At 46.8% G+C, this 26034-nt stretch overlaps 1 protein-coding gene across 1 annotated transcript in view; it reads left to right on the plus strand.

The window, feature by feature from the left end:
- The window catches only part of LOC129695217 (sorbin and SH3 domain-containing protein 2-like), a 234464-nt gene that overhangs the window by 123306 nt on the left and 85124 nt on the right, over positions 1–26034 (plus strand). Inside the window, exons 11-12 of the mRNA XM_055631996.1 lie at positions 5296–5482; positions 8214–8328. Of these exons, the coding sequence (XP_055487971.1) occupies positions 5296–5482; positions 8214–8328 (302 nt within the window). The remainder of the gene's footprint in view (positions 1–5295; positions 5483–8213; positions 8329–26034) is intronic.

Genomic DNA, 26034 nt, shown 5'->3' on the forward strand with positions numbered 1-26034 from the left:
CTTGTCACGTTTACTATTTCCTCTTAGAGTCTTAGTTTACTCGAGACATGGTGTGGAAGTTGGCCCTTCAGCCCACTGGCCCGCTGCCGACCAACGATCACTCGTACACTATATCATTCCAGTTTCGCATCCTACACACTGGGGACAACTTACAGAAGCCGATAAACCTACAAACCTGAACACCTTTAGAATGTGGGAGGAAACCAGAGCACCCGGAGGCATCCCACGCGGTCACGGGGCGAGCGTACAAACTCCACACAGACGGCACCCATAGTCAGGATCGAACCCGGGTCTCCTACGCTATAAGGCAGCGACTCTACCGCTGCGCAACTGTGCAACCCAAGAGTCATAGAGTCATAGAGTCATATGGCACAGAAACGGCCTCCATTGCCAAACAATCTAAGCTGGTCTCACCTGCCTGCGTTTGGCCCATAGCCTCCATTGCCAAACAATCTAAGCTGGTCTCACCTGCCTGCATTTGGCCCATATCCATCCAAACCTGTCCTGCCCAAGTCCCTTTTAAATGCCGTTGTGATATCTGCCTCCTCTTTCCCCCTTTTGCCACGCCTTTTGTCTCCTTTTGATCTCCAGCCCTTGTAGACCCATCTGCCAATTCTCTTTTATGGTAGTTTAGTTTAGAGATACAGCGTGGAAACAGTCACCTCAGCCCAACTTGTCCGCGCCGACCAGCGATCCCCACACACTAACACTATCCTACACACTAGGGACAATTTACAATTCTTACCGAAGCCAATTAAAGTGCAAACCTGCATGACTTTGGAGTGTGGGAGGAAACCAGAGCACCCAGAGAAAACCCACGCGGTCACGGGGAGAACGTACAAACTCTAAGACAGCACCCGTAGACAGGGTCGAACCTGGGTCTCAGGCGCTGTAAGGCAGCAGCTTACCGCTGCGCCACCTTGCTGCCCCACACATCTCTTGCTCAAGTCTCAATATATATAGTACAGTGGAAGCAGTGAAATTAATCAAATTTAACATTACAAACTTGGTTCTCTCTGCCAAAACCTCCCTAGCAATGTCATTGCCCACGACTAACTAATGTTCCACAGTTAGTAAATCTCATTAACTATTGGTTTCAGTATTGAAAGATGAACTCATTGAAAATTACCTAATGACTAACGACAAGGGCAGTCACGGTGGTGCAGCGGTAGAGTTGCTGCCTTACAGCGAATGCAGCGCCGGAGACCCGGGTTCGATCCCGATTACGGGTGCTGTCTGTACGGAGTTTGTACGTTTTTCCCGTGACCTGCGTGGGTTTCCTACGAGATCTTCGGTTTCCTCCCACATTCAGATTTGTAGGTTAATTGGCTTGGTAAATGTAAAAATTGGCCCTAGTGGGTGTTAATGTGAGGGTATCGCTGGTCGACTCGGACCCGGTGGGCTGAAGGGCTGGCTTCCGTGCTGTTTCTCTAAAATACACTAAACTAAGACTTTAAAAATATTTTTTTAATATTAACATATTAATACTGTGTTAACTATTGGGAGTAAAGTTGTACTAATACTGCAAATACTATGAAAATTCATTGATTCTTTACTAACGATGGTTTTTGCACAAAGATTTTTCTTTAACGTGTGATGTGCTTTGCATCAAGAAAATGAAGCATTTTACTGAAAAGATCACATTGGCCATAAGAATGGAAATCTTGCAATGTTTAAGAAAGCAAACTCAATGCTAGCATTTATTTCAAGAGGGCTTGTATACAAAAACAGGGATGTAATGTTGAGGATCTATAAGGTGCTGGTCAGGCCGCATTTGGAATATTGTGTGCAATTTTGGGCACCGTATCTGAGGAAGGATGTGCTGGCTCTGGAGAGGGTCCAGAGGAGGTTTACAAGAATGATCCCAGCAATGTATGGGTTAACCTATGATGAGCGTTTGTTGGCACCGGGCCTGTACTCGCTGGAGTTTAGAAGAATGAGGGGGGGACCTCATTGAGACGTACAGAATAGTGAAAGGCTTGGATAGAGTGGATGTGGAGAGGATGTTTCCACTAGTGGGAGAGTCTAGGACTCGAGGTCACAGCCTCAGAATTAAAGGATGTTCTTTTAGGAAGGAGATGAGGGCTTGCTAGCTTGAACGTTATTCCTTTATCACGTACCTATACACTGTAAACGGCTCGATTGTAATCATTTATTAACTTTCCGCTGTTTGGTTAGCATGCAACAAAAGCTTTACACTGTACCTCAGTACACGTGACCCAAAACGGCATCTATCCATTTCCTCTAGAGATTTTGCTTGATCCACTGAGTTCCTCCAGCAATTTGTGTCTATCCTTGGTATAAAGTAGCACCTGAAGTTCATTGTCATAGTGATACAGTGATGAAACAAGCCCTTTTGCCCCACTTGCCCACACCGACCAACGTGTCCCAGCTACGTTAGTCCCACTTGCCTGCGCTTGGTCCATATCCCTCTAAACCTGTCTTATCCATGTACCTGTCTAATCGTTTCTGAAACGTTGCGATAGCCCCAGCCACAACTACCTCCTCTGGCAACTTGTTCCATACACCCACCACCCTTTGCGTGAAAAAGTTACCTATTAATTCTTTCACCCTTGCGTCCACAATTAGCTGCAATTTCCCGTGGTCTTGGACGGAGCTGTGATTGCTTACTGACTGAAATGTCCTTCATCTTTGAGTTATTCCTTCATGCTCCAGTTACACAGCCTTGGTAACCCGGTGGAACCAGAAGGCTCGGTGACTTTATGCACCAGTTCTTTCACCAGTCGTATCGCTTTTAATTCAAGTGCAGAGAGATGGGATGAGAAGCTCTTTGTGATGGATGGAAGATGCTTGTGAATGTCCTGGATAGAGTGGATGTGGAGAGGATGTTTCCACTAGTGATAGAGTCTAGGACCAGAGATCACAGCCTCAGTATTAAAGGACGTTCCTTTAGGAAGGAGATGAGATGAGGATGTATTTCTTCAGTCAGTGGGTGGTCAATCTGTGGAATTCATTTGCCACAGAAGGCTGTAGAGGCCAAGTCAATGGTTATTTTTATGGCAGAGATAGATAGATTCTTGATTAGTGTGGGTGTCTGGGGTTATGGAGAGGAGGCAGGAGAATGGGGTTGAGAAGGAAAGATAGATCAGCCATGATTGATTGGGGATGTATACTTGAAGGGCCGAATGGCCTAATTCTGCTCCTATCACTTATGACCATAGCACCAGGTTCTATAACATATTATTCAACAATAATTTGTATTTGTTCAGGAAGCAGGAGAATGGGGTGAGAAGGGAGAGATAGATCAGCCATGATTGAATGGCGGAGTAGACTTGAAAGGCTTCCTCTTCTTCTTGCGTATGGCATGCACAGCCTAAATTTGTGGGACAACTTATTTTATTTGATCTTATTTAATTGTGCACGCTGGGTTGATTGCATTCGTCGAGAAAGGGCGGACCACGTGAAGGTTGCAATCTCTCACCCCAACTTGAAGGGCTGAATGTCCTAAATCTGCTCCTATCACAGCAACATGACGTTTGAGTGCCCTGGGTCCTCTCTGATGGGTGTGGGAAACACAAGGCACCAACATCTGAAACCCTGCCTCACTTTGATCCTTCAAGCCATGGGCGGAATGAGAATGATGCAGCAATGAGGTTTTAAGAGTTAAGGATTAATGTACGTTTCTGCAGGCAGTGGAGAGCCAAAGAGTGTAGTCTAGTCTAGTCTAGTTTATTGTCACGTGTACTGAGTTAAGGGCCTGAACCACTAAGGCATCATTTACACGTCACGCAGATGTCGCGCAAAGATTTTGTACATCCCATAATCCTGGGCCACCGCATGCGACCGCACGTCACTGCCTACATTACCACACACCATGCGCACGTAATGCGCACCATGCGTACATTACGTGCACGTAAATGATGTTGCGTAAATGACGCGCAAATGACGCCCAAGTGGGACAAGCCCTTAAGCTTTTTGTTGCATGCTAACCAGTCAGCGGAAAGACAGTACGCGATTACAATAGAAACGTTCACTTTGCACAGATTTAGGAAAAATGGAATAACGTTTAGTGCAAGATAAATGTCCAATCAAAGGTAATCCGAGGGTCTGCAATGAGTTAGTTGGCAGCTCAGGATAGCTCTCCAGTTGTGTAGGTAGGATGGTTCAATTGCCTGATAACAGCTGGGAAGAAACTGTCCCTTAATCTGGAGGAGTGCATTTTCACACTTCTGTGCCTCTTGCCCGATGGGAGAGGGGAGAAGAGGGAGTGGCCAGGGTGTGCCTTGCTTCGAGCCTCTCCCTGTGCTGTATTTAGTTTAGTTTGGAGATACAGCGCGGAAACAGGCCCTTAGGCCCAGCTTAGTCCACGTCGACCAGCAATCCCCGCACATTAGCACTATCCTACACACACATTGGGGCCAATTTACACTTATATCCAGCCAATTAGCCTACAAACCTGCACGTCTTGGGAGTGTGGGAGAAAACCAAAGATCTCGGATAAAACCCACTAAGTCACGGGGAGAAGATACAAGCTCCGTACAGACAACACCTGTGGTCGGGATCAAACCTGGGCTTCTGCCGCTGTGAGCTCCGTAAGGCAGCGCTCTCCTGATGCACCACTGTGATGCCCTTTCAGTGTTCAGTACTGTTCAGTGTTTTAACATATTTTGAGGTGTATCTGAATGAAAGTGTGATTTTTATTTGAGTGTGTGTGTGTGTGTGCGCGCACTTGGGTTGCCAACTTCCTCACTCCCAAATAAGGGACAAAAGGTCAAAATCAGGGACAAATTCCCGACGGCAATTCGTTGACTGACTCGGCCGTGGCTGGGTGAATGATGAGTTGGCCCGGGTGCTGGACTGCAGACAAAGCCCAGCCGGCGGGCCAGCTGAGGAGGTTTAACCCGGGCCGCGCGCCGTCGCTCGCAAAGTCCGGCGCCCCATCCAACTCACGAACCGATGATCGGCCATGAGAAGGAGGGGTGGTGGTGGTGTCGGCGGTGAGCGAAGGTCCGAAGGTCGGACAGCTGGCCGGGCTGCCGACCGACGGGGCCACGGGCGAGGCGCTGCTGCTGCTGCTGCACTCCATGGGCTGCACTACGTCGGGACGGGTGAGGTGGGGCCGGACGCGGCGAACTGGCCCCACAGTCCCCTCGACCCGAGTAGTAGCGGTCAAATACGGGACAAGGGTGGTCCCGTACGGGACAAACCAATTCAGCCCAATATACGGGATGTCCCGGCTAATATGGGACAGTTGGCAACCCTAGTGTGCACCCAGTTACAGAGTGTTTATATAACTATAATTCCAGATGGATCTCTTTCTGTGTTTTGTGCCAGATTACTACAGATCGTTCACCTCTGTCCAGGCCCACCCACCTCCTAAGACACATACCTACCGACCTCTAACAAAGAGCATCTCGGACAACGGTGTGGAATTCTACAAGGAGACAGCCCCATTACCGCCACCACCTCCTCTTCCCATCCCATCGCAACCAAGGCTACGAGAAGCAGGAGTCACGGAAAAGTAAGTTGAGTTTAGTCTATTGTCACCTGTGCCAAGGCACAGTGAAAATGTTTTGTAGTGTACCAACCAGTCAGCCGAAATGTGGCACAACGGTCGAATCGCTGCCTCACAGCGTCGGAGACCCGGGTTCCATCCTGCCTACGGCTGCTGTCTGTACGGAGTTTTACTTTCTCCCCATGACCTGCGTGGGTTTTCTCCGAGATCTTCGGTTTACTCCCGCACTCCAAAGACGTACAAGTTTATAAGTTAAGTAAGTAAGTTTATTGGCCAAATATTCACATACAAGGAATTTGCCTTGGTGCTCCGCCCACAAGTAACAACGTGACATACAGTGACAGTTGCGAATGATTCAGAAAACACTAAACATTAATAATAATAAAACATTAACGATAAAACACCACTGATCAAGCATATGAACCAACAAAATACCAGATCAAAGGGAGGCTACAGATTTTTGGCTGTTGAGTAGAGCAGCTACTCGTGGATAAAAGCTGTTTTTATGTCTGTCTGTGGCAGCTTTGACAGTCCGGAGTCGCCTTCCAGAGGGAAGTGATTCAAAGAGTTTGTGGCCAGGGTGATTGGTGTTTGTGTAAAATTGTCCCTCGTGTGTGTGTGTGTGGGATAATGTTAATGTGCGGGGATCGCTGGTGGGTGCAGACTCAGTGGGCCGAAGGGCCTGTTTCCAGGCTGTATCTAAACTAAACTAAACTGAACTAAACTAACCTCAAGTGCCTCACATTGTCCTTCCTTTCTTATCTGTCATCTTTTTTCCAACCGTCTGCCCATCAACAACCCTCCTCACCTGCGTTAATCAATTACCTGCCTCTCCCCTTTGCCAGCTTTCTTCTCCCATCTCTACAATCAGTCTGAAGCAGGGTCTCGACCCGAAAGGTCATCTATTCCTGTCTACTGTGTGGCACAGCGGTAGAGTTGCTGCCTTACAGCGCCAGAGACCTGGGTTCAATCCTGACTACCGGTGCTGTCTGTAGGGAGTTTGCACGTTCTCCCCATGACCGCCTGGGTTTTCTCCGGGAGCTCCAGTTTCTTTCAACACTCCAAAGACGTGCAGGTTTGTGGGGTAATTGGCTTGTGTAAAATTGTAAATTGTCCCCAGTGTGTGTAGGATAGTGCGGGGTGACCGCTGGTCGGCGAGGACTCGGTGGGCCAAAGGGGCCTGTTTCCGCGCTGTATCTCTAAATTCTAAAGTGGAGAGCATGCGGCCTGACCCGCTGAGTAAAGGGCCTGTCCCACGAGCATGCGACTCCATGCGGCAAGCGCGACCTAAAGCTCGCAGCCGCATCGACGCTGTATGCACGGAGGTCGAGTGAGTGACGTGAAGTTAGAGCGAAGTCCGACGGGCGTATGGTGTTGAGGCGGTGCGTACGGCGTTGAGGCGGCTGCGGGCCAGCAGGCCGTTGCCGCGTGGAATTTTTGAACCCGGTCAGTTTTTCGGAGCCCCGCGCGATGTTGGGAGCAGCTCCGCACAACTCCATACGGCTCCGGCAATCGAAGTGGGACCGGCCGTGAGGCCGTACGGCTCAAGCGACCACGTTAGGTCGCGCTTGCCGCATGCAGTCGCATGCTGGTGGGACAGGCACTGTTAGGTCGCGCTTGCTGCACGGAGTCACATGCTGGTGGGACAGGCCCTTTAGGTCGCACTTGCCGCATGCAGTCGCATGCTCGTGGGACAGGCCCTTTACTCCAGCACTTTGTGTCCTTGTTTGTACATCAACCAGCGACTGTGGTTCTTTGTCTCCTCATTGTTTGAAAGAGCTGAACGTTCTTTCATTTCAGAGCCCATTAATGGATATTAATCCACAGGTTAAATATTAAACATGAATCCATTATTCCTCGCTCCCCCAGCCAGTCCTTATAGCTAAACCTGGCCATGACATCACACCCGTATTATGATGCCGCCGACATGTCAGCAGAATAATTTAACCTTTCAACCTGCTCTGAAATCATTTTACTTGATTGCAGGTTACGATGTGTACAGTTCTTCCATAGTTATTGCTGATCAGTTTTGTTCTATCATGTTATTTATTGAACTGTCTCTCTTTCCCTACCATGGTATGGTTAAGTTGCCCTCACCCCTCACGTGCCCTTATGTAGGACAGTAAACTTGGCACCCGAACCCCTTTTATGCCCCTCACTGGGAAATTGTGGACTTAATCACAGCCAGAGATTGTGCTAGCTAGATTAACAATAAGTTATAACTACCATGTGAGTACACTGTCAGTTCCGTTGTTGAGTACGCCTTCACCAAGGAGATCTCCTGAGTAACCCGTGTGTCCATTCAAGGGTTGACGGGGGAGAACAGGGAAGCTTGAGGCCAAGCCCTGGGGAGATTCACAGCTCTCGCTCCTGTAGGTTAGTTGTGGCTTAAGCCCCTGTCCCACTGTATGACTTTACCCAAGAGCTCTCCCGAGTTAAAAAAAAAAAATCAAACTCGTGGTAAGTACGTAGAATGTACGTAGCGGGTACGTAGTAGCTCGTGGATGTCTCGTAGCGGATCGAGACGCTAACGGCAGGTACTCGGGAAACGCGGAAACTCGTGAAGTTTTTTCAACAGTGTGTAAAATGTCCAAGAGTAAAAAAATAATCGTGATGAAGTGCCACGAGTTTGATTTATATTTTTTAACTCGGGAGAGGTCTTGGGTAAACTTGCATCGTGGGACAAGGGCTTTAGTATGTGCGGAAAACTGACGGATTTCTCCTCTCGCCTGGTCAGGAATGAATGGGATCCTCCTGATAGAAAGGTGGATACGCGCAGATACCGAGCTGAGCCACGCAGCATATTTGAATATGAGCCGGGAAAATCATCTATCCTAGAGCATGAACGTCCGGTAAGAACTTCGCCTCAAATCAATTTTCTGTCGTTTAAAATAAAAATGTATTTAGCACATTTAAAAACAACCCAGTTTGACCAAAGTGTTGTACAGACTAGAGCAGGTAGCTAAAATCACAAAAAGAAACAGACATACACAGGGAGACAAAAATGCTGGAGAAACTCAGCGGGTGAGGCAGCATCTCTGGAGCAAAGGAAATAGGCAACGTTTCGGTCGAAACCCATCTTCAGACCCTTCTTCAGAAGAAGGGTTCCGACCCGAAACGTTGCCTATTTTCTTCGCTCCATAGATGCCGCCTCACCCGAGTTTCTCCAGCATTTTCGTCTACCTTCGATTTTCCAGCATCTGTAGTTCCTTCTTAGACATTACGCAGGAATGTGCACATCGCACGGGTACAAATAATCAGCTCAAAAAGACACAAACCAAAGATCAGCCACATCAGGGGGAATTCAAGTGCTAGTGAATAAAAATAGGTTTTGAGCCTGGACTTAAAAGAGTCGATGGAGGGGTCAGATTTGATAGGGAGGGGGATGCTGTCCCACAGTCTAGGGGGCCGCAACAGCAAAGGCACGGTCACCCCTGAGCTTAAGTTTAGATCGCGGGACAGCCAGGAGCCTCATGTCAGCCGACCTGTGGGACCTGGAAGTAAAGGGCCTGCCCACTTTCCCGAATTATTCACGAAATCTCTCGAGTTATTCCCGAATTCCCCCAAGTTTTCCCCTTGATTCAAACTCGCAGAATGTTCGTAACGAGGCAGTAGGAGTCCGTGGATATCTCGTAGCGGCCCGTTATGCCAGCTGTAGGTACTCGGGGCTATTTTTTTAGTCGTGGGCATTTTTTATCAGGCTGGAAAAGAACGTCCCGACTTACCTGATGCCCCGAGTACCTACGACTGGCATTTCGAGCCGCTACGATATATCTACAGCATCCCACGGGCCCGTTACGAACATTCCGCGAGTTTGAATCAAGGGGAAAACTCGGGGGAATTCGGGAATAACTCGGGAAAGTGGGACAGGGGCTTAAGGGGTAAAGGTCCTGTCCCACTTTCACGACCTAATTCACGACCTTTTTCACTCGTGGACATTTTTCATCAGGCTAGAAAAAACGCCCCGACCTACTTGATGCCACGAGTACCTATAACTAGCATCACGGCCTGCTACGACCTACCTACGACCTCGTGACGACCATGCAGCGAGTATGAGTCAAGGGCAAACTCGGTCGTGAATTAGGTGGTGAAAGTGGCCCTTCAGGAGGTCTGTGATATAGGGGAGAAGAAGCAAGCCCATTTCGGGCTTTACAGACAAACAGGGGAACCTTAAAATCAACTCTGAACCATCATGGCAGCCAGTGGAGAGAGGCCAGAATGGAGGTAATATGGTCCCTCTTGCGGGTACCAGTCAGGAGCCTGGTTGCGATGTTCTGGACCAGTTGCAGTGGTATATGTACGTTCTGAGGCAGCACCTCCTGTGTTGGGAAGGTCATGACCAGCGATGGACTGGACATTACATTGCTGTTTATCCAGATTCCTGAGGGAAGATTTCAAAAATGTATAATTATTATATAACATTATTACACAGCAATTGGGTGAGATGGGGAGGCGTGTTGTGAATGAAAACCTTCCCCTCAAAAACTGGAGCAACCATTCTGTGTGCGATTTTGGGTTGTTCCTGATATAGTAGTGGCCAGAGGATCTGCGGTGACGGAGGAACTGAAGGAAATCCACATTAGGCAGGAAATGGTGTTGGTAAGACTGATGGGACTGAAGGCTGATAAATCCCCAGGGCCTGATGGTCTGCATCCTTAAGGAAGTGGCTCTAGAAATCGTGGATGCATTGGTGATATTTTTCCAATGTCCTATAGGTTCAGGATCAGTTCGTGTGGATTGGAGGGTAGCTAATGTTATCCCACTTTTTAAGTAAGGCGGGAGAGAGAAAACGGGGAATTACAGACCAGTTAGCCTGACATCGGTGGTGGGGAAGATGCTGGAGTCAATTATAAAAGATGAGATAGCCGCACATTTGGATAGCAGTAACAGGATCGGTCCGAGTCAGCATGGATTTACGAAGGGGAAATCATGCTTGACTAATCTTCTGGAATTTTTTGAAGATTTAACTCTTCAAAAAATTTTGAAGATGAAAATGGACAAGGGAGAGCCAGTGGATGTAGTGTACCTGGACTTTCAGAAAGCATTTGATAAGGTCCCACATAGGAGATTAGTGGGCAAAATTAGGGCACATGGTATTGGGGGTAGAGTGCTGACATGGATAGAAAATTGGTTGGCAGACAGGAAACAAAGAGTAGGGATTAACGGGTCCCTTTCAGAATGGCAGGCAGTAACTAGTGGGGTACCGCAAGGCTCGGTGCTGGGGCCGCAGCTATTTACAATGTACATCAATGATTTGGATGAAGGGATTCAAAGTAACATTAGCAAATTTGCAGATGACACAAAGCTGGGTGGCAGTGTGAACTGTGAGGAGGATGCTGTGAGAATGCAGGGTGACTTGGACAGGTTGGGTGAGTGGGCAGATGCATGGCAGATGCAGTTTAATGCGGATAAATGTGAGGTTATCCACTTTGGTAGCAAAAACAGGAAGGCAGATTACTATCTAAATGTCGTCAAGTTGGGAAAAGGAGAAGTACAATGGGATCTGGGAGTCCTTGTACATCAGTCTTTGAAAGTAAACATGCAGGTACAGCAGGCAGTGAAGAAAGCGAATGGCATGTTGGCCTTTATAACACATGGAATCGAATATAGGAGCAAACAGGTCCTTCTGCAGTTGTACAGAGCCCTAGTGAGACCACACCCGGAGTATTGTGTGCAGTTTTGGTCCTCTAATTTGAGGAACGACATTCCTGCTATTGAGGGGGTGCAGCGTAGGTTTACAAGGTTAATTCCCGGGATGGCGGGACTGTTATATGCTGAGAGAATGGAGCAGCTGGGCTTGTACACTCTCGAGTTTAGAAGGATGAGAGGGTATCTCATTGAAACATATAAGATTGTTAAGGGCTTGGATACACTAGAAGCAGGAAACATGTTCCCGATGTTGGGGGGAGTCCAGAACCAGGGGCCACAGTTTAAGAATAAGGAGTAAGCCATTTAGAATGGAGGCGAGGAAACTCACAGAGAGTGGTGAGTATGTGGAATTCTCTGCCTCAGAGGGCGGTGGAGGCCGGTTCTCTGGATGCTTTAAAGAGAGAGCTAGATAGGGCTCTTAAAGATAGCGGAGTCAGGGGATATGGGGAGACGGCAGGAACGAGGTACTGATTGGGGATGATCAGCCATGATCACATTGAATGGCAGTGTTGCCTCGAAGGGCCGAATGGCCTCCTCCTGCATCTATTGTCTATTGTCTATTGCCTGTTTCCCAGCTGTGTGTCTCCGTGACATTCCCTGTACAGTAAGTATATCCTTGATTATGTTCAATCACTCCGTGCAGTTTCACCCTTCAGGGACAATGTATGGGATAGCAATAATGCTGGTGGCTCACAGCTCCAGCGACTTGGGTTTGACATCGACTTAAACGTAGTGTGTGCAATTGACACCTTCCCTGTAAGGTTGCACCAGTTTTCTCTGAGGGCATCAGATTTAAGAGGAACCTGAAAGGTGATTTTTCACTCGTAGGGTGTTGGGTGTATGGAATGAGCTGCCAGAGAAGGTAATTGAGGTTACAACATTTAGGCTTTAGACATCAGAGATACAGCGTGGAAACAGGCCCATCTGCCCATCGAGTCTGCGTCGACCAGCCTACACGCATTAGTGACAATTTACCATTTTACAGAAACCAATTAACCTACAAACCTGTACGTCTTTGGAGTGTGGGAGGAAACCAGAGCATCTGTATCCAAGCCTACACGGTAACAGGGAAGAGGTACAAACTCCGTACTGTCAGCATCCGTAGTCAGGATCCAACCCGGGTCTCTGGCGATGTAAGGCAGTCACTCTACCACTGCGCCACCGTGCCGCCCTGTGTAAAAAATTAATCCATGCCCTCTTTTAAAAGACATTTAGACAGGTACATGATTAGGATGGGTTTAGAGGGACATGGGCCAAACGCAGGCAGGTGGAAACTAGTGTGGGACATGTTGGTTGATGTGGGCAAGTTGGGCCGAAGGACCTGTTTCCATGTTGTATCACTCTATGACTCCGATTCTGAATACGTTGAATGCTTCTTCAACAGAGAATAAATGTTTAAGTCCTTTTGAATAGTGAAAGGCTTGGATAGAGTAGATGTGGAGAGGATGTTTCCATTAGTGGGAGAGTCTAGTACTAGTGGTCATAGCCTCAGAATTAAAGGACGTTCCTTTAAGAAGGAGATGACAAATTTCTTTAGTCAGAGGGTGGTGAATCTGTGGAATTCTTTGCTACAGAAGGCTGTGGAGGTCATGTCAGTGGATATTTTTAAGGCAGGCATAGATAGATTCTTGATCAGTTCAAGTGAGTTTATTGTCATGTGTCCCTGATAGGCCAATGAAATTCTTGCTTTGCTTCAGCACACAGAACATAGTAGGCATTTACTACAAAACAGATCAGTGTGTCCATATGCCATAATATAAATATATGCACACATGAATAAATAAACTGATGAAGTGCAAATAACAGATAATGGGTTATTAATAATCAGAGTTTTGTCCGAGCCAGGTTTAATAGCCTGATGGCTGTGGGGAAGTAGCTATTCCTGAACCTGGTTGTTGCAGTCTTCAGGCTCCTGTACCTTCTACCTGAAGGTAGCAGCGAGATGAGTATAGGTGTCGGGGGTTATGGGGAGAAGGCAGGAGAATGGGGTTAGGAGGGAGAGATAGATCAGTCACGATTGAGGGTGGAATGGACTTAATGGGCTGAATGGCCTTTCTGCTCCTGTCACTTATGTTCATGAATATTATGGGGATGGGTTGAAGAAATAATATGTGCACTTTCTTTCTCAAGGGGAATAAGGAATCAAACCAACGACTGAAAACAATCGTCAGTATATCTGTGTCAAAAACACTCTTGTCAAAGCTGTGCAGAAACGGTACCTGGTCATTTTAAAACATCCGTAGTTGGTCTCTGGGTCATTATCAAACAAGGGCGGCACGGTGGTGCAGCGGTAGAGTTGCTGCCTCACAGCGCCAGAAGCCCGGGTCCAATCCTGACTACGAGTGCTGTCTGTACGGAGTTTGTACATTCTCCCCGTGATCTGCCTGGGTTTACTCAGGGTGCACCGGTTTCCTCCCACACTCCAAAGACTAGTAGGTTAGTAGGCTTGGAAAAATTGTAAATTGTCCCTAGTGTGTGTAGGATAGTGTTGGTGTGCGGGGACTCAGTGGCAAAAGTCCTGTTTCCGCACGGTATCACTAAACTGAGAAGAGTTCCAACACGAATCCTGAAGAAGGGCCCTGACCTGAACCGCCACCTATTCATGTTCTCCAGAGATGCTGCCTGACCCGCTGAGTTACTCCAGCACTCTGTGAAACGTCACCTATCCATGTTCTCCAGAGTTGCTGCCTGACCCGCTGAGTTACTCCAGCACTCTGTGAAACATCACCTATCCATGTTCTCCACAGATGCTGCCTGACCCGCTGAGTTACTCCAGCACTCTGTGAAACATCACCTATCCATGTTCTCCATAGATGCTGCCTGACCCGCTGAGTTACTCCAGCACTCTGTGAAACTTCACCTATCCATGTTCTCCACAGATGCTGCCTGACCCACTGAGTTACTCCAGCACTTTGTATCTTTGTTTATAAACCAGCATCTGCAGTTCCTTGTTTCTACAGTCTATTGTCAAAGTTTAGCTATCAATTCTTCAGCTTCCTCCTCCTGACCTAGTGCTTATTGTAAACGTTAATACCATGTGTGCCTCCTTTCAGTCCATAGGACAAATGTAAGATGACAGCTGACTATTAACGGGAACATATGTCTCTCGGAGACAGCTTACATGTCTTTGAACACGGTAGCTGAATGCCTTCAGGGCAAAGCAGTCGGATCCATTAACAGTGTCCAACACATTCAATGATAACAGCAAAAGTTGTGTTATTGGTTATCTGGCATCACTTCAATGCAGAGCACCAGGGAGGTGTAGCTATTTAGTAATTCTTTCACTGGGGGAAGCTACCAGCATGGATCTGAAGAAGGGTCTCGTCCCGAAACGTCACCCATTACTTCTCTCCAGAGATGCTGCCTGTCCCGCTGAATTACTCCAGCACTTTGTGTCTGTCCACTAGCACGGATAGCAGGTTGGCTGGATGGCAGAAGGCAAAGAGTGGCAATAAAGGGGGCTTCCTCTGGTTGGCTGCCAGTGACTAGCGGAGTTCCGCAGGGCTCGGTGCTGGGGCCGCTGCTCTTCACGTTGTATATTAATGATTTGGACAAGGGGATTGTTGGCGGCTTGGTGGCCAAGTTTGCGAACTATACGAAAAAAGATGGAGGGGCGGGTGGTGTAGAGAAAGCAGGGACTCTGCAGAAGGACTTGGGCAGATTGGGAGAGTGGACAGAGAAGTGGCAGATGGAATATAGTGTAGCAAAGTGTGGAGTCATGCACATTGGTTGCAGGAGTAAAGAAGTAGACTATTTAGTAAATAGGGAGAGGATTGAGGAAACAGAGGTGCATAGGGACATGGGAGTGCCGGATTCCCTAAACGTTAATTTGCAAGTTGAATCGGTAATAAAGAAGGCAATAGATAATAGACAATAGGTGCAGGAGTAGGCCATTTGGCCATTCGAGCCAACACCACCATTCAATGTGATCATGGCTGATCACCCCCAATCAGTACCCCGTTCCTGCCTTCTCCCCATATCCCCTGACTCTGCTATCTTTAGTATTCAGTATTCATTATTTACTTTAATGTCAGTTTCACTGAGTACTTACATACACAGAAGAAATGAAAAATTGTTTCTCATCAGTTCCTGTCAGTACAGTTAATAAAAACAGAATACATACATTACATTCAACTTTAAAATTAACATATCTAAAATAGATATATAAATTGAACTAAAAACAGACAATCAGACCGAACATTGGCTTGTCCTTGACAGGTGTCTAGCTGTCAAAGTATGGGCGAGGTTAGATGTGTTGGTGTATGATATATGGGGAGGGGACACACCACACCTGGAGTATTGCGTACAGTTTTGGTCTCCAAATCTGAGGAAGGACATTATTGCCATAGAGGGAGTGCAGAGAAGGTTCACCAGACTGATTCCTGGGATGTCAGGACTGTCTTATGAAGAAAGACTGCATAGACTTGGTTTATACTCTCTAGAATTTAGGAGATTGAGAGGGGATCTTATAGAAACTTACAAAAGTCTTAAGGGGTTGGACAGGCTAGATGCAGGAAGATTGTTCCCGATGTTGGGGAAGTCCAGGACAAGGGGTCACAGCTTAAGGATAAGGGGGAAATCCTTTAAAACCGAGATGAGGAGAACTTTTTTCACACAGAGAGTGGTGAATCTCTGGAACTCTCTGCCGCAGAGGGTAGTTGAGGCCAGTTCATTGGCTATATTTAAGAGGGAGTTAGATGTGGCCCTTGTGGCCAAGGAGATCAGAGGGTATGGAGAGAAGGCAGGTACGAGATACTGAGTTGGATGATCAGCCATGATCATATTGAATGGCGGTGCAGGCTCGAAGGGCCGAATGGCCTACTCCTGCACCTAATTTCTATGACACAGTCCGTTAACCAGTCTTATTGCCTGTGGGAAGAAACTGTGTCGCATCCTGCTGGTTTTGCAGCTGATGCTTCTGTGCCTCTTCCCAGAATGGAGAAGATGTGCTGTGATGGGTGATAAGGGTCCTTAATAATGGAGATGGCTCTATGCTACGTAAGGCGGATCTACGCTTCTGCTAGATCTCCAACAGGAAAGGGAGTGGAGCACCAATTATCCTACTGGCTGCCTTAAGAGCCCTATCTAGCTCTCTCTTGAAAGTATCCAGAGAACCGGCCTCCACCGCCCTCTGAGGCAGAGAATTCCACGGACTCACAACTCTCTGTGTGAAAAAGTGTTTCCTCATCTCCGTTCTCAATGGCTTACCCCTTATTTGTAAACTGTGGCCCCTGGTTCTGGACTCCCCCAACATCGGGAACATGTTTCCTGTCTCTAGCGTGTCCAAACCCTTAATAATCTTATATGTCTCAATAAGATCCCTTCTCATCCTTCTAAACACCAGAGTATACAATCCCAGCCACTCCATTCTCTCAGCATATGACAGTCCCGCCATCCCGCAATGCTAGCATTTATTTTGAGAGAACTAGAATATAAAAGCAGGACTGTAATGCTGAGGTAGACAAAAATGCTGGAGAAACTCAGCGGGTGAGGCAGCATCTATGGAGCGAAGGAAATAGGCAACGTTTAGGGCTGAAACACTTCTTCAGACTGATGGTCTGAAGTAGGGGTTCGGCCCGAAACATTGCCTACTTCCTTTGCTCCATAGACGCTGCCTCACCCGCTGAGTTTCTCCAGCATTTGTGTCTACCTTCGATTTTCCAGCATCTGCAGTTCTTTCTTCAACTCTGTAATGCTGAGGCTTTCTAAGGCGCTGGAAGCACGTTGAAGTGACAGAAGTGTCGGGGAATTTGTGTTAGATGCGGAGACTGGTGGGGTGAAATATTGAGGACCATGGGAACTCTATCCTTGTTCCGTATGGGAGGAGGGTGAGCGGAACTACGGGACACAGAGGAAACACATGACACAGATCCATCTATGACAAAAGGGGAGGAGATCACCTTCATTAAAGAACGGGGACATCTTGGATGCCCTCGAATGGAAAACCATATTTTGGGAGCAGATGCGGCAGAAACGGGCGAGTCGAGAAAGGGTCTGAGGAAGGGTCTCGACCCGAAACGTCACCCATTCCTTCTCTCTAGAGATGCTGCCCGACCTGCTGAGTTACTCCAGCTTTTTGTTTATATCGTCGGAAGAATTGAGAGTTAGGGAATAGCATCTTTGCAAGAGGCAGGCAGGGTGGGAAGAAGTGTAGGATGGAGGAGTTGTGGGTATGGGATTACCATTAAGATGCCTAGTTGGAAGTTGTTTATTCTGTAGGAAGGAACTGCAGATGCTGGTTTAAACCGAAGATAGACACTAAAGTAACTCAGCCGGGCAGGCAGCATCTCTGGAGAGAAGGTACGGGTGACGTGAGGGTGTTTGTTCTATTTATGGGGCAAAGATAAAAACCTTCGCCCCATAGATGCTGTCTCACCCGCTGAGTTTCTCCAGCATATTTGTCTACCTTCGATTTTTCCAGAATCTGCAGTTCATTCTTAAACAATTAATGTAATTATTCCCAGGCAATTTGACTGCATGGAGACACATAAGTTGATGCATAAAAACAAAAAATGATGCCCTGTGTCAAACCTTTCACCTCCTTGCAGTGGATCATAGTTCTACATTTGTCCGTGAATGCGATCATTTTACAATGAATTCGATATGGGCTGAATATATTGCATTTTCCTGAATAACAGAGTTAGTCATTGTTAAACACAATAGAAATAATTCTTATCACCAAGGTCATCAACAGAACTCCATTTTGGAATTCAATGCCAGCCATTATTTTGTTTAGGCACTATATTATAATCTGAATAAGGGTCTCGACCCGAAACGTCACCCATTCCTTCTGTCCAGAGATGCTGCCTAACTCGCTGAGTTACTCCAGCATTTTCTGTCTTTCTTTGGTGTAAATCAGCATCTGCAGTTCCTTCCTACACAGTGCAGCTTTGGTTCAAGTCAAGTCAAGTCAAGTCAAGTCAAGTTTATTTGTCACATACACATACGAGATGTGCAGTGAAATGAAAGTGGCAATGCTCGCGGACTTTTGTGCAAAAGACAAACAACAAAACAACCAAACAAATTATAAACACAATCATAGCACACATATTCTTTTACATAATAAATAGTGGAAGGAAAAACGTTCTGTAGAGTTAGTCCCTGGTTCACAAGTTAATTCCTGGGATGGCGGGACTGTCATCTTCTGAGAGAATGGAGCGGCTGGGCTAAACTTTGGAGTTTAGAAGGATGAGAGGGAATCTTATTGAAACATATAAAATTAAAGGTTTGGACACGTTAGAGGCAGGAAACATGTTCCCGATGTTGGGGGAGTCCAGAACAAGGGGCCACAGTTTAAGTGAGCCATTTAGAACGGAGATGAGGAACCACTTTTTCACACAGAGAGCTATGAGTGTGGAATTCTCTGCCTCAGAGGGCGGTGGAGGCCGGTTCTCTGGATACTTTCAAGTGAGAGCTAGATAGGGCTCATAAAGATAGCGGAGTCAGGGGATATGGGGAGAAGGCAGGAACGGGGTACTGATTGTGGATGATCAGCCATGATCACATTGAATGGTGGTGCTGGCTCGAAGGGCCGAATGGCCTACTCCTCCACCTATTGTCTATTGTCTGTTGTCTATAATGTTATCCATTGCTTTCTGATATCTAGCAATCTAGATTTAGTTTTTAGTTTTGGAGACACAGCGCGGAAACACGCCCTTCAGCCCACTGAGTCCATGAAGACCAGCGATCACCCCGTACACCAGCACTATCCTACACACTACTGACATTTTACAGTTATTACCAAAGCCAATTAACCTACAAACCTGTATGTCCTCCGAGTGTGGGAGGAAACCGGAGCACCCGGGGAAAACCCACGCAGTCACGGGGAGAACGTGCAAATGCCGTACAGACAGCACCTAGAGTCAGGATCGAACCCAGACTCTGTCGCTGTAAGACAGCAACTCTACCGCTGTGCCGCAGTACAATTTACAATTTAGTTACAGTGAAAAGCCTATGTTGCGTGCTAACTAGTCAGCAGAAAGACAATACATGATGTTAGGTCTCATCCTGTAACTTCACCTGTCCATGTTCTCCAGAGATGCTGCCTGACCCGCTGAGTTACTCCAGCACTCTGTGAAACGTCACCTATCCGTGTTCTCCACAGATGCTGCCTGACCCACTGAGTTACTCCAGCACTGTGAAACGTCACCTATCCATGTTCTCCACAGATGCTGCCTGACCCACTGAGTTACTCCAGCACTGTGAAACGTCACCTATCCGTGTTCTCCACAGATGCTGCCTGACCCGCTGAGTTACTCCCGAACTTTTGAGCAGTGCCTCTCTGGCAGAAACATCAGTATTGACAAGGAAAGTCTGCTGCCACTGCCAAGCTTGCTGTAATCAGGCCCTTTTGTCATTAAGGCTGACTCTGTAACTATGATCAACCAAGGCCCACTCCCTGGTGCTACTAAATAAAAAGCATTGTTGAGCAGTTTGGACAGGAAAATGGTTGGATGTTGCTTTCATTGGCATGTGTGTGAAGTGCAAACACACGGTGAACCTTGTATCTACCACAGTCCAGTAGAGTACTGCCAGCGCCCCCTTGTGGCCAGGGAGCGGAGGGCAAGGAGCACCGCCACTCCACCTATTGTCCGTAAGGGGAGCAGCGGTTCTGGGGAGTGGGCAGGGCTGAAGACATGCTGGTTGGGTTACTCCTAGCGTGTCACGGCGCCAGGCGGAAGAGGGCTTTGCCCGAGCCAAATGCTTGCTCCTTTACCGACGTTACGTTTGCCCTCGCACATGTGTTGTTAGAGAGAGGGACATAGTTGTATAGTAGTTACTTAGTATATTTGGAATACAGTGTCTGAATAATTTGGTGATTTTGTGAGATGGTGGTGGGGGGGGGGGGGGGGGGGGGTCACCACGGTTCTGGGTTGTTTTGTTTGGTTTTTGTATCGTGTTCGTAATCAAATCAATTCTTTTTTGATACAAAAACTAAAGTAGAATACTGCCATACCTAAGCACATCCCCGATCAGCAAGTGTATAGAAAGAGTCCACAAAGCCTGAAGAAAAGGTCTCGACTGTTTAACTGTTTCTGAAACGTTGGGACAGTCCCAGCCTCACCAACCTCCTCTGGCAATTTGTTCCATACACCCACCATCCTTTGTGTGGAAAAAGTTATCCTATCAAATCTTATCCCCTTCACCTTGAACCTATGTCCTCTGGTCCTCGATTCCCCTACTCTGGGCAAGAGATTCTGTGCATCTACCTGATCTATTCCTCTCATGATTTTATACACCTCTATAAAATCACCCCTCATCCTCCTGCGCTCCAAGGAATAGAGACCCAGCCTACTCAACCTCTCCCAATAGCTCACACCCTCTAGTTCTGGCAACATCCTCGTAAATCTATAACATGGTGCCCAGAACTGAACACAATATTCTAAATGCGGTCTCACCAACGTCTTATACAACTGCAACGTGACCTCCCAACCTCTATACTCAATACTCTGACTGACGAAGGCCAATGTCCAATGTGCCAAAAGCCTTTTCTGTACACGTGACAATAAACTGAACTAAACTGAACTGAGATTGATAGATTCTTGATTACTACTAGTGTCAGGGGTTATGGGAAGAAGGCAGGAGAATGGGGTTGAGAGGGAAAGATAGATCAGCCACGATTGTATGACAGACTCAAAGGCTGAATAGCCTATTTCTGCTCCTATAACTAATGAACATATGAATAATATAATAAACAAAATTAGTTCAGTGTATATGTATATATATATTTTGTGCCTATATATATATATATATAGGCACAAAATATATATACATACACACTGAACATATATATATATATATATATATAATATATATATATATATATATAATATATATATATATATATATATAAAGGCACAAAATGCCGGAGTAACTCAGCAGGACAGGCAGCCTATCAGGAGAGAAGAAATGGCAATGTTTCGGGTTGAGACCCTTCTTCAGGCTGATGTCAGGGGAGGAGGCGGGACAAAGATAGAATGTAGTCGGAGACAGTAAGACTAGTGGGAGAACTGGGAAGGGGACAGGGATGGAGAGAGAGGGAGAAAGCAAGGGCTATCTGAAGTTAGAGAAGTCAATATTCATACCGCTGGGGTGTAAACTACCCAAGCGAAATATGAGTTGCTGTTCCTCCAATTTGGGTCGGGCCCGGGACAGAAGGGTCAGATTGGGAATAGGAGGGGGAGTTAAAGTGCTGAGCCACAAACATACACGTAAAAACAAACAATTATAGTGCAAAAGTAAATAAATGATGAATCAAGCTGACACCTTCCACTCCAGTTATGGTGAGCAGGGGATAAAATACTTGATTCATATACAAATAGACCATGGAACAGTATATCACGGGAACAGACCCTTCAGCCCACAATGTTCCTACTGAAAATGATGCCAAATTTAACTAATGCCGTCTGCCTGTGCATAATCCACACCCCTCCATTCCCTGCATATCCATGTGCCGATTTAAAAGCCTCTTAAACACCACTATGGTGTCTGTCCCCACCACCCCTGGCAGCGCGTTCAGGGCCCCCACTCACTACACTCTGTGTGAAACATTGTCCTTTCCCTGCACATCTCCTTTAAACTTTCTCCCTCTAGCTTCAACTAATAGACAATAGACAGGAGGAGGCCATTCGGCCCTTCAAGCCAGCACTGCTATTCAGTGTGATCATGGCTGATCATCCACAATCAGTACCTCGTTCCTGCCTTCTCGGGTGCCCGTAAAAGGGGCCACATCACCCCGATCCTGGCCTCTCTCCACTGGCTCCCAGTACAGTATAGAATCAACTTCAAGCTCCTCTAATACGTTTACAAAGTCCTTAACGGGCTTGCCCCCCCCCCCCCCCCCCCCCCCTCCCCACCAAATCAAAAAATCTTCTAACCCGCCATTCTACCTCCAGGTCCCTCAGGTCGGCCGACTTGGGGCTACTGACTATCCCGTGGTCTAGGCATAAGCTCAGGGGTGACCGCGCTTTTGCGTTTGCAGCATCTAGACTGTGCAACAGCATCCCTCTCCTCATCAGAACTGCCCCCTCTATCGACTCCTTTAAGTCACGAATCAAAACCTATTTCTACTCCCTAGCGTTTTTGAGCCCCTCTGAGGGGGCGCTGTAAACAGTTTATGTATATATTGTTAGGTCTGTCCACCATTGTATGTAGCACATTAGTATCTGCTCTGATGTACAGCACTTTGGTCAACGTGAGTTGTTTTTAAATGTGCAATACAAATTAATTTATTATTATTATTATTATTATTATTATTATTGTCCCCATATCCCCTGACTCCGCTATCTTTAAGAGCTCTATCTAACTCTCTCTTGAAAGTATCCAGAGAATTGGCCTCCATTGCCTTCTGAGGCAGAGAATTCCACAGACTCACAACTCTCTGGGTGAAAACGTTTTTCCTCTTCTCCGTTCTAAATGCCAAACCCTTAAGCCCCTGTCCCACAGTACGAGGTAATTCAAGAGTTCTCCCGAGTTTTCCGCTGATTTGAACTCGGAGAATGTCCGTAGCGGGTCCGTAGGAGTTCGTCGCGAGTTGCATCGCGGCTCGTACGAGTAACGGTAGGTACTTGGGAAATCCGGTAAACTCGTGACGTTTTTTCAACACTGTGAAAAATGTCCACGAGTGAAAAAATATTCGTGATGAAAAAAATGGTTACTTTTTACTCGTACGAGCCGCTACGAGACATCCGCGAACTCCTACGGACCCACTACGGACATTCTCCAAGTTCGAATCGGGGGAAAACTCGGGAGAACTCTTGAATTACCTCATACAGTGGGACAGGCCCCATATTCTTAAACTTTGAATAATAATGTAATGATTTAGTTTGAAAAGCGGAGATATGTGTGTGCAGCCTTAAAGAATCCACTCGGTGTAACATTTCCTCAGTTTATTGCTAGAAGAAACCTATTCAGTGTGCCTGGTTCAATGGTACTTTATAGTCACGTGTGCCAAGATATAGTGACATTCTTTGGTTTGCATACAATTAAATACAATCTTACCTTGCATAAGCACAAGAGCGTAACAGTTGTGAAGACTAGAGTCAAAAGTGTTTAATTGTCATATATGTCCCGAAATGGAACAATGACATTCTTACTTGCAGCAGCACAACAGAATATGTAAACATAGTGCACTGTAAACAATATAATAACCGAGAAACAAAAGGTTTATATACATAAATATATAGAATTTATTTTTTTTGTTTATTTTTTATATATATATATATATACACACACACAAACACGCAAATATACCTATACATATATATATATTTAATTTTCTTGTTTATTTAGAGATATATATATATATATAAATATACGCACGCTAGCAGGCACGCACACAGACACACACACATATACATGTAGACCTACAGACACACACACACATATACACACACACATGCACATATGCACACACATATACATGTAGACACACATACACACACACATACACACATATACACACACAAAACACACACACACACACACACACACACACACACACATATACACACACACACATATACACACACACATATACACACACACATAAATACACACACACATACACACACACACATACACATACACACACACACACACATACACATACACACACACACACACACATACACACACACACACACACACACATATACACACACACATATACACACTCACACACACACACACACACACATACACACACACACACACAAACACACACATATACACACACATATATACACACACATATACATGTAGACATACATACACGCATACACACACATACATGTAGACATACACACACACACACACACACACACACACACACACACAAAACTACAAACAATAATAGTGCAAAAAGACAAAGCCAATGCCCCTGTCTATGTAGTTCAAAGCTTATTGGAGGTTGTCGTGTTTAATAGCCTGATGGCTGTAGGGAAGGAGCGTTTCCTGAAGCTGGACGTTACAGTTTACAGGCTCCTGTACCTTTTTTGAGGCGGTGACTCCTGTAGATCCCTTCGATGGTGGGGAGGTCAGTACCGGTGATGGAGCGGGCAGTGTTCACCACTTTTTGCAGTCTTCTTCGTTTCTGGGAGTTGGAGTTGCTGAACCTGGCCGTGACGCAACCACTTGTACACCTGTCCACCTGTCCACCTGTACACCTGTCCACCTGTAGAAGTTCAAGAGAGTCTTCGTCGACGTACCACATCTCCGCAATCATCGAAGTAGAGGCTCTGTTGGGCTTTCTTTATGATTGCATCAATTTACTGCGTCTTCAGAGATGTACGGTGGAAACATGCTAGATTTCACAGGCATTACGCGAAGTCGCCATGTTTCTGGCACAATCACGTACCTTTTAGATGTCAACGTTCTTAAAATATAGAGCCTGATCTTGGCCTTGAAGGCCCGTTGTCCTCGCGGTGCCACTGCGAGTTTAGTTTATTGTCACGTGTACAGTGAAAGGCTTTTGGTGCGGGCTTAAGGGCCTGTCCCACTTTCACGACCTAATTCACAACCTTTTTTACTCGTGGACATTTTTCATCATGCTAGAAAAACGCCCCGACCTACTTGATGCCACGAGTACCTACGACTAGCATCACGGCCTGCCTACGACCTACCTACGGCCTCCTACGACCTTGTGACGACCATGGTGCGTGTATGAGTCACGGGCAAACTCGGCAGAGGTCTTGAATTAGGTCGTGAAAGTGGGACAGGCCCTTAACCAGTCAACAGAAAGACAATACTCAATTACAGTTGAGCCATCCACACACAGTCTGGGAGGAAACCAGAGCATCCAGAGGAAACCCACGTGGTCACAGGGAGAACGTACAAACTCCCCACTTGAAAAGTGCGACCCACAGTGGCACAGCGGTAGAGTTGCTGCCTTACAACGAATGCAGCGCCGGAGACCCGGGTTCGATCCCGACTACGGGTGCTGTCTGTACGGAGTTTGGACGTTCTCCCCGTGACCTATGTGTGTTTTCTCCCACATTCCAAAGACATACAGGTTTGTAGGGTAATTAGCTTGGTAAATGTAAATATTGTCCCGAGTTCGTGTAGGATAGTGTTAATGTGCGGGGATCGCTGGTCGGCGCGGACCCGGTGTTTCCGCGCTGTATCTCTAAACTAAAACCCCTGTCCCACGGTACGAGTTCATTCCAAGAGCTCTCCAGAGTTTGCCCTGATTCGAACTCGGAGATTTACGGTAATGGCCACTCGTCAGTACTCCGGGCTCTCGTGGACATTTTTCAACATTTTGAAAAATCTTGACGAGTCTTCCCGTGCTTACCAGCCATTGGCGAGTCTTCCCGTGGTTACCTGCCCTTAGCGAGTCTTCCCGAGTACCTGCCGTTAGCGTTACGAGCCGCTAAGAGACGTCCCCGAGCTCCGGCGTACCCGCTACATTCATTCTCCCTGCTTACCCCGAGTTTGATTTTTTTTTAAAACTCAGGAGAGCTCTTGGAATGAACTCGTACCGTGGGACTGGGCTTTAAACTAAAAAAATAACACAGCACCCGTGGTCAGGATCAAACCCGGGTCTCTGGTCCTGTCAGGCAGCAACTCTACCGCTGTGCCACCGTGCCGCACTGTGCAGCACAGGCATTGTTGGCCGAAGGGCCTGTTCCTATGCTGAGGACTGTTCTGTGCCGTATGTTAATTCCACTGCTGTTTCCAATGGGGAAAACCAAGGATCTTTGGGGAAAACTGAGTGAGATTCACATCATGTGTTTCGAAGTGTCACTGCCTGGCCTTTGTGCTTGCTGCCCTCTGGTGGCAACACAGGAGATCTCAGGACAGGGACTGTGCTCCATTTTGTTTTGCCGTTCAGAAGTCACAGTTCAGATGGAGAAAAACAGAAGATCAGTTTTAATAGGAACTGAAAACACTGACTGACAACCATACAA

This window comes from Leucoraja erinacea, chromosome 3 (assembly GCF_028641065.1).
Source record: "Leucoraja erinacea ecotype New England chromosome 3, Leri_hhj_1, whole genome shotgun sequence".
Classification (NCBI taxonomy): Eukaryota; Metazoa; Chordata; class Chondrichthyes; order Rajiformes; family Rajidae; genus Leucoraja; species Leucoraja erinaceus.